Below are 9,415 nucleotides of genomic sequence, written 5' to 3' on the forward strand. Positions count from 1 at the left end.
TGGTTTCTTATTCACTTGGTTGTCTACTTGTTGTCTTGAGAAAGATATTTTTAAGGTTCTTTCCTTAAGAGCTTATAAAGGAAGCAAAGTGGATAAATTTGAGTGCAACCACATGAGTAGAGTGGTGAGGTCCGTCTAACATTTCTTTTGTAATTTTCCTTGTCATCTTCTTTTTTTTGCAAGCATGAGTGGGGAAAAATCACCCCATTCCCCTAAGCGAGATCTTAATAGGCTTCAAATGGAGGCACTTACTCAACAATTTGAGAGAATGCTTCAAAGACAACTTGAAGAAATACATGAAAGGATGAACCGACTTGAAGGAGAAAAAGTTTCCAACCGTGGGGGCAATTCTAATCACGAAGAATCTCGTCAAAGTGACTCATTCTATGATTCACCAAGAGAAAGGAGGCATGAAGGGGGAAGAAGAAGTGAAAGAGGAGGTAGAGACCATAGACGAGAAGATGATCTAGGAGGTGTGGAAGTCCATTTACCTTCCTTCCAAGGGAGGAATGACCCCGAAACATATCTTGAGTGGGAGATGAAAATAGAGCAAATCTTCTCATGCCACAATTACAATGATGCAAAGAAGGTAAAGGTGGCTGCCCTTGAGTTCACCGATTATGCCTTAATTTGGTGGGATCAATTGCAAAAGGAGAGAAGAAGGTATGGAGAGCATCCTATCAACACTTGGGACGAAATGAAGACTTTGATGAGAAGGAGATTTGTGCCTTCCCACTACCATAGGGAATTGCACAACAAATTGCAAAGACTCACCCAAGGGAGTAGGAGTGTGGATGATTATTACAAGGAGATGGAGGTGGCTTTGATTAGAGCCAATATTGTGAAGGATAGGCAAGCTACCATGGCTCGGTTTCTCCATGGCCTAAACCGAGATATTGGAGACATTGTGGAGTTACAACATTATGTGGAGCTTGACGACTTAGTGCATCAAGCAATGAAAGTAGAGCAACAATTAAAGAGAAAGGGCGTTATGAAGAAATCATCTTCTCCAAACTACTCTTCAAGTTGGAAGGACAAGCCAAAGAAGGAGGGTTCTTCTTCAAATTCTAAGGAGGCAGCAAGCACTAAGAAGCCTATTCCTACTACCTCTTCTTCCACTTCTAAGAGTAGGGATATCAAGTGTTTTAGGTGTTTGGGAAAAGGTCATATTGCATCCGAATGCCCAAATAAGAAGACTATGGTGGTGAGAGATAATGAGAGTATCTCTAGTGAAGAAATTACTTCTCATTCCTCTTCCTCGAGCGATGAGGAAAATGATGGAGCAGCCTATGCGCAAGATGGAGATCTCTTGGTGGTTAGGAGATTATTGGGAAGCCAAGCCAAGGAGCATGAGGAGGACCAAAGAGAAAATATTTTTCATACCCGCTGCCTTATTCAAGATAATACATGCTCTATGATCATTGATGGTGGAAGTTGTACCAATGTGGCAAGCACTAGGTTGGTCACCAAACTCAACCTCAAGACTACACCACATGCAAGACCATATAAACTTCAATGGCTAAGTAATAGTGGTGAATTGGTAGTGAACCAACAAGTGTTGATTAATTTCTCATTTGGCAAATATGAAGATCAAGTTCTATGTGATATTGTGACTATGGAGGCAAGCCACATTCTTCTTGGAAGACCTTGGCAGTTTGATAGGCGAGCTCACCATGATGGATTCTCCAACAAGTTCTCTTTTGTCCACAATTCTCGCAAAGTCACACTTGTACCATTATCACCTAGAGAGGTTTGTGAGGATCAAATAAAAATGAGAGAGAAAAGAGAAAAAGAGGAGCGAGAGCTTAAGAAAAAGAGTGTGTGAAAAAGAAAATACATGATTTTGAGGACAAAATTCAAAAGAAAAGAGAGAATGAGGAAAAGAAAGAGAGAAAAATAGAAAATTTGTTTACAAGAGGAAGTGAGGCGAAGAAATCTTATTTGACAAGGTAGCCTATGTTTCTTCTTTTGTGCAAGGAAACTTGCATGGAATCTAATACTAACTCCTTGCCTAGTGATGTTGTTGTTATTTTGCAGGATTTTGAGGATGTGTTTCCCAAGGAAGTACCTCAAGGTTTGCCTCCAATGAGGGGGATTGAACACCAAATAGATCTTATTCCTGGCGCTTCTTTGCCCAATAGGCTAGCTTATAGGAGCAACCCTCAAGAAACAAAGGAGATACAAAATCAAGTGGAGGAGTTATTGCAAAAAGGATGGGTTAGAGAAAGTTTAAGTCCTTGTGTTGTACCCGTAATTTTGGTGCCTAAAAAGGATGGATCATGGAGGATGTGCACTGACTGTATAGCCATCAACAACATCACAATTCGGTATAGACATCCTATCCCTAGACTTGATGATTTGCTTGATGAATTGCATGGTGCTTGTTTCTTTTCTAAAATTGATTTGAAAAGTGGGTACCATCAAATTAGGATAAGGGAAGGGAATGAATGGAAAACAACTTTCAAAACCAAATAGAGCTGTAAATGAACCAAGCGTTCGTGAACAAGCTTGGTGTTCGGCTTGGTAAAAGCTTATTTATATTCGTTCAATATACATTAGATTAATTAAACAAACAAGCTTGAACAGCTCGTTAAGCTAAACAAACAAGTTTGAACACATATGTGTTCAGCTCGTTTGTGAACAACGTTCGTGAACAATGTTCACGAAAAATATTTATTAATAAAATTCTTTTCAATATGCTAAATAAACAATAAAATAAATAAATAAAAATAACCAATCAAACAATTAAAAGTTTTAATCAAACAAGCTTGAATTGAGAGCTTGATAACATCTAAACGAACCAAGCTCAAACCAAGCTCAAGCCAACCTCGAACCAAGCTCATGCCAAGCTTGAATTGAGAGTTTGATAACATCTAAATGAACCAAGCTCAAGCCAAGCTTCAAACAAGTTCAAGCTCATAAAAAATAAACCAAGCCAAGCTTGAACACTCATTTCAAAAGCTTGGTTCATTTTAAGCTCGGCTCGGCTCGACTCGGTTATCTTATCAAACAAGCTTGAACACCACAAATCTCGACTCGGCTCGGCTTGTTTACAACCCTAAAACCAAATATGGATTGTATGAATGGTTGGTAATGCCTTTTGGGTTAACTAATGCACCAAGTACTTTTATGAGGCTTATGAACCATGTCTTACGAGAATTTCTTAGAAAATTTGTGGTAGTATATTTTGATGATATTTTGGTATATTCCAAGAGTTTGGTTGAGCATATTGCACATCTCCAATTTGTCTTGCATGTCCTTAGAAAGGAAAAACTATATGCTAACTTGGAAAAGTGTTCTTTTTGCACTAATCATGTGGTTTTTCTTGGTTTTGTCATAAGTTCTAAAGGAGTGCAGGGTTGATGAAGGGAAAGTTAAGGCCATTAGAGATTGGCCAACTCCTAAAACTGTGAGTGAGGTTAGGAGCTTCCATGGGTTGACAAGTTTCTATAGGAGGTTTGTGAAGGACTTCAGCACATTGGCAGCACCCCTAAATGAAATTGTTAAGAAAAATATGAGTTTTAGATGGGGAGAGAATCAAGAAAAGGCATTTCAAACACTTAAGGATAAACTCACACATGCACTCATTCTTGCTTAACCTGATTTTTCCAAATCATTTGAAATTGAATGTGATGCATCTCATGTGGGTATTGGGGCTGTTTTACTTCAAGATGATCATCCCATTGCATATTTTAGTGAGAAACTAAGTGGCGCCACTCTCAACTATTCCACTTATGATATTGTTAGAGCATTGCAAACATGGCAGCACTATCTTTTGCCTAAAGAATTTGTCATTCATAGTGATCATGAATCTTTCAAGTATTTGAAAGGGCAAGGGAAGCTCAACAAAAGACATGCCAAATGGGTCGAATTTCTTGAACAATTTCCTTATGTGGTTAAGCATGAGCAAGGAAAGGTAAATGTTGTAGCAGATGCACTTTCAAGAAGGTATAACTTGCTAGTTACACTTGAAACGAAATTGCTTGGCTTTGAACATATTAAGGAATTGTATGTACATGATAATGAGTTTTCCCAATTATATGCTGCGTGTGAAAAGAAATCACAAAATGGGTTTGTTAGGCATGACAACTACTTGTTTAAGAATAACAGACTTTGTGTGCCTAAAGGATCCATGAGTAAATTGCTAGTTAGGGAAGCACATGAGGGGAGTTTAATGAGACACTTTGGGGTTCAAAAGACCTTAGAAATGCTGCTTGAACATTTTCATTGGCCACACATGAAACACGATGTGCAAAAATTTTGTGCACGGTGCATTGTGTGTAGAAAAGCAAAATCTAAGACATTACCTCATGGACTTTACATGCCTTTGCCTATTCCTAATTTTCCTTGAACTGACTTGTCTATGGATTTTGTTTTAGGGCTATCACGTACCCAAAAAGGTAAGGACTCCATTTTTGTGGTAGTTGATAGATTCTCTAAGATGGCACACTTCATACCTTGCCACAAAGTGGATGATGCAACTCATGTGGCATATTTATTTTTCAAAGAGGTGGTAAGACTTCATGGCATGCCTAGGAGCATTGTTTCAAATCGTGACACCAAATTTTTAAGTCATTTTTGGAGGACCTTATGGAACAAGCTGGGAACAAAGCTTCTTTTCTCCACCACATGCCACCCACAAACTGACAGCCAGACTGAGGTGGTAAATATGACACTTTCTACTCTTCTTAGAGCAATTATTAAGAAGAACATTAAATCTTGGGAAGAATGTTTACCTCATGTTGAATTTGCTTATAATAGGAGAGTCCATTCTACTACTCAATTTTCTCCTTTTGAGATTGTTTATGAGTTCAATCCACTAACACCTCTTGATTTGCTTCCTTTACCTAACACTTCTTCTTTAGTTCACAAGGATGGCAAAACAAAGGCAGAATATGTGAAGAAGCTTCATGAGCAAGTTAAAGCTCAAATTGAGAAGAAAATGGAGCAATATGCAAATCGAGCCAACAAAGGGAGAAAAAGAGTTGTCCTTGAACCCGGTGATTGGGTGTGGGTTCATATGAGGAAGGAACAGTTTCCTACCCAAAGGAAATCAAAGCTTCAACCAAGAGGAGATGGACCATTCCAAGTGTTGGAAAGAATTAATGACAATGCTTATAAAATTGATTTGCCAGATGAGTATGGTGTTAGTGCAACATTTAATGTGGCTGATTTGAGTCCTTTCGATGTAGGTGATGAAGACCTAAATTCGAGGACGAATTCACCTAAAGGAGGGAATGATGTGAGCCCAGAAAAGGCATTGAAGGGAATTGGGGGACCCATGATGAGATCCAAGACTAAGAGAATGAAGCAAGCTTTGGAAGGCTTAATAATGGGGCTCAAGGAAAAGGAGGATCAATGCACAATGGAGGCAACGACTAAATGGATCACATTCCTTCAATTTGAAAGTGAAATTGGACCAACATGAGGATCATTTTCGTATGCATTTTTGGGGGGGATTTTTCTAAAGTGACTTTTGATGTCCTTTGTGGGTTTTTAATGCATTTTTTAGAGTTCCTAAGCTAGTATAATAAATACCATGAATGCATGGTTGCATTAAGCTAGTATTAGGGATTAGTGGTTACATTGGTGGATAATAAATACCATGCATGCAAGCATGATATTTATTGCATAATTAGTGCATAGTGGATCTTAAGGGATGTTAAATAGGAGAACTCTTGTATGGAAAATCAAGTAAGTTTGAATGAAAATTTTAGTTTCTCTTTGGTGAGAGCTTCCTTCTAGTTCTTAGGCAAAGAACTAATTCCGATCTTATCAAGGCAACTTGTGGCGATCAAACCCCATGACTTATCACTCACCTTCTCATCTTGCTTGAGTGTGGCGTCAATACCCTTCCCCAAGCTGAATTTCAAGGCGATCCATTTACAAGGTTCCTTATCAAAAGCTTGGCCGACCCTTGCTTGGGCATCAAGCAAGGATGTGGCCGACCCATTACTTGGGTAAGAAGTGGACTTGGTTGGATACGAGGCTTTATACATAGAGGATACAACAGGGACCTAGAGGAGGAATTGGCTTTTGCCTCCTGATGAGCTTGAGCTTCCTGTGTTCGACCCGAACACCCAATTCAAGTTCATCAATAATAACTCATACTACTAAAGAGTTATTATTCAACTACCGCACAAATCTCATATTACATTATGGGCTCCTTCTTATTATGAGTGTGTTAATCTCCCTATGTTTAAGATATCGAATGTCCATTAATTAAATGAGTTACCGACAACTTACTTAATTAACATCTAGCTCCAAGAGTAGTACCACTCAACTTCATTGTCATGTCGGAACAAAGTCCACCTGTAAACTGTAGAGTTTACATGACAATCCTTATGAGCTCCTCAAGGGGACATCATAATCAACAACACACCATATAAATAATATTATTTCTCAACTTATCGGGCCTATTGATTTAACGAATAAATCTCACCCTTTGATAAATTAAAGAAATAAATATTAAGTACATGTACTTGTTATTATATTGGGATTAAAAGTACACGCATCCATAATAACAGAGGTTTGTTCTTTTATGTAGTCAGTATAAAAAAAACAACCTCAAATGATCCTGCTCAATACACACATAGTGTACTAGTGTAATTTTATAGCCAAGATAAACTAATACCAAATTACACTACAATCATTCCAATGGTTTGTCCTAATCCATCTTGGTTGTGAGCTACTATTTATAATTTATAAGGAACTGATAACATGATCTTCTGTGTGACACCACACACCATGTTATCTACAATATAAATTAAAAGGACAACTGCATTTAACTAAATGCAGACATTTGACCAATGTGATTTCTCATTTCAAAATAAATGTTCATACAAAAAACTAGGCTTTTAATATACATTTTAACAGACTATACACTAGAGGATTAGCACTTTCTAGGGTTCAGCTAAGACTACATGCACCACAAGAGGAGGATCCACTAGTCACAGAAAGGGTATGAAGTCACTTACATGACCTCAACAAGCTGTGGCACGCCAAGTACTTTGTCACATCCTTTATGATCCATGACATGCAAAGATCTAGTTTATAGCAAAAAATGATTACGCTCACCTCAGATGTTTTTCACTGTCTATTTCTAGGTTACATAAAGGGAAGTAAGTTAAGGGATCAAATTATAACCGACCACTAAGTTGGTTAAGAAAGAACATGATATGATGACATATTGGATGGTGATCGTTTGATTGTAAGATTTGTACTTATGTGAGAGTTGGTATATATAAAAGTACAAACACATATATGACTTTATATACCTTGATTATATACTTAAATATGATACTTCATCATAAATGAAGATGTCTCTAGAGCATAGTCAAGTTGATTATCACATTATAAATTTATAAAATTAAACAGATCAAATCCTAACAAACATCAAGAAATTACTCTTCCATATAGTTATTTTCGATTTTCTAATTTATTTCTTCGTATAATATGCCAGTCAAGAGGATTGCTAAGTTGATGATTTTATTTTTTTTTTTTTAAAAAAAACATAGGAAATAAAGATGCATATATAATCGGTATGTATGTTTAGTATATTTTTTATGAATCCATTTACCTTTTATTTAAAAAAATTAAAATGACTTTGCAATAGCATGTAAAATTAGCAAAATGAGCACAATTGTGATGTCTATCTCTTTCATAAAAAAACTCCAGCAGAATAACAGAAAATAAATAAACAAGCTCTAAAATGAAAAATGCTCATGAAGTCAACTTTGGTGACAAGCAAGGGCGTCATGGGAGAAAGAGAAAGGAGGTGGCGACGACGGCGACGGCGACGGAGAGGAGAGGGTATGCTCCTGCGTGGGAACTTCTGGGTCCGGCGGATAGGTGCTGTGAAGTGGGCGGCGAGGAGGGTGGGGGGAGAGGCTCGGCGACGATGGCGAGGCGCATGCCGCCGTAGCAGAAGCCTCGGCTGCAGATGAAGTAGTAAGGACCGGTGTGGTTAAGCTGGAAGGCATAGCTCCGGCCTTTGCTGTAGTTGGAGATGGGGTTGGAGGCGTCGCACTTGTTGTACGCGGCCTCGTCAACCTGGATCACGTCCGCCATCCCCGACTGGTAGTAGAAGACTGCCATACACCCAAATTCCAACATTAATTTCTTTTTAAAAAACAGAGGAAGAATCGATTTAGGGAACGAACCGAGCCAGTCGCCGACATGGAAGGGCTTGTGCTTATCCACCCAGTCGGTGTAATTGACGTTGTAGTTCCATGCTTGGCTGTCGCCCACGGTGAACTTGTCGGGTGATGCCAACCGCGTCAGCGAGAGAAAAAGTAAGAACCTGGGCAGCAGCTTGCCGGCCATGATTTCTCTGATCTGAAGTCTAGAGTTAAGGAAGACGAACAATGGAATCCGGGAGGCGCGCGTTTAATGGGCTAGATTGGAATTTGGGAAAATAAATTAATGTATAAATTGAAGAAGAAGATGGCAAGGAAGCAGAAGACGAGAAAGACACAGCAGGTGAGTCTTTAATTAGTGAGTGAATTGATGGCACATGCAGCAGCGTTGGTTGATGTGCTCATGTATTAATTGGCGTGGATGAGAGAGAAAATAAATGAGCACGCGCGCGAGCAATTAATAATGGTAGCCAGCATCCAATTTCCACTATTATTCAAATTATGTAGAATTTCAAATCATAGGATGGGCACGATATGATGGGATCGGATCTTCTTATCCTTTCATTCTGATCTACTCTTAGATCGGGATAAAAGGATTGATGGGAAATTTTAACCCCTACTTATTAATAGGTGGGGAGTTATTATCTCTCACCAATATAAAAATTAGACCATGAGTTAATTTAGTTTTTACGGATCAGAAGATTCACCCCTGATATGATGTGTCAATTAAAGCTAAAAGATATTATAGACAAAGTTAAAATGAGGATCTATCTCCTCATCGAGCGCTAGGATCCTCATTAAAAAATGACAGATTAAAATGTCAATTAAATTTAAGGAGTCTAATGTTTTACGTCCATAGTAAAACATCTAGTATATATTTAATTAGTCATCATCCGTCTGAATTCAAGAGAACCTCAATCAATCACAAAATGATCGAGAATAATATTCGGATATGACTCAGGGACCTAGCGTCATGCTCTGAGTGTCTATTATATAATGAGTTGATCTAGTAATCAGTTAAATATATGTGCTTTCACTGTTCATTATTCCATCCTCTTATATATAGGCGGTCGGATAAATGACTAGTTTATTTTTGTCAAGTAAACATAAAGGGAAAATCTCAAAGAAACCCGACTGGATTTCCAAAGCTCAAATATTACTTCAGAGACAATCCTCCTAGCACAAGGATGATTGGCTGAAATTACTGGTTGGGCTTCTCAGGGGACTTAGTTCTCCATTCTTCGAAAACAAATATCCCCCTGTATATGGTCGGTCAA

The 9,415-nt window shown here is 38.3% G+C and overlaps 1 protein-coding gene across 1 annotated transcript; it reads right to left on the reverse strand.

The window, feature by feature from the left end:
* Positions 1-7,601: 7,601 nt before the first annotated feature.
* Positions 7,602-8,505, reverse strand: LOC121990114 (lamin-like protein). The gene is made up of 2 exons (XM_042544335.1): positions 8,163-8,505; positions 7,602-8,090 (listed from the first exon to the last, which is right to left on the reverse strand). The coding sequence occupies exons 1-2, from the start codon at positions 8,323-8,325 to the stop codon at positions 7,756-7,758; spliced, it is 498 nt and encodes a 165-aa protein (XP_042400269.1). The 5' UTR covers positions 8,326-8,505; the 3' UTR covers positions 7,602-7,755.
* Between the last annotated feature and the right edge of the window lie 910 nt (positions 8,506-9,415).

Source organism: Zingiber officinale, chromosome 6B (assembly GCF_018446385.1).
Source record: "Zingiber officinale cultivar Zhangliang chromosome 6B, Zo_v1.1, whole genome shotgun sequence".
Taxonomy (NCBI): Eukaryota; Viridiplantae; Streptophyta; class Magnoliopsida; order Zingiberales; family Zingiberaceae; genus Zingiber; species Zingiber officinale.

Coding starts and splice junctions, on each gene's coding strand:
- LOC121990114 (XM_042544335.1), bottom strand. CDS start 8,325: ATGGCCGGCAAGCTGCTGCCCAGGTTCTTACTTTTTCTCTCGCTGACG. Junction 8,091..8,162: donor CCATGTCGGCGACTGGCTCG/GTTCGTTCCCTA, acceptor GGTGTATGGCAG/TCTTCTACTACCAGTCGGGG.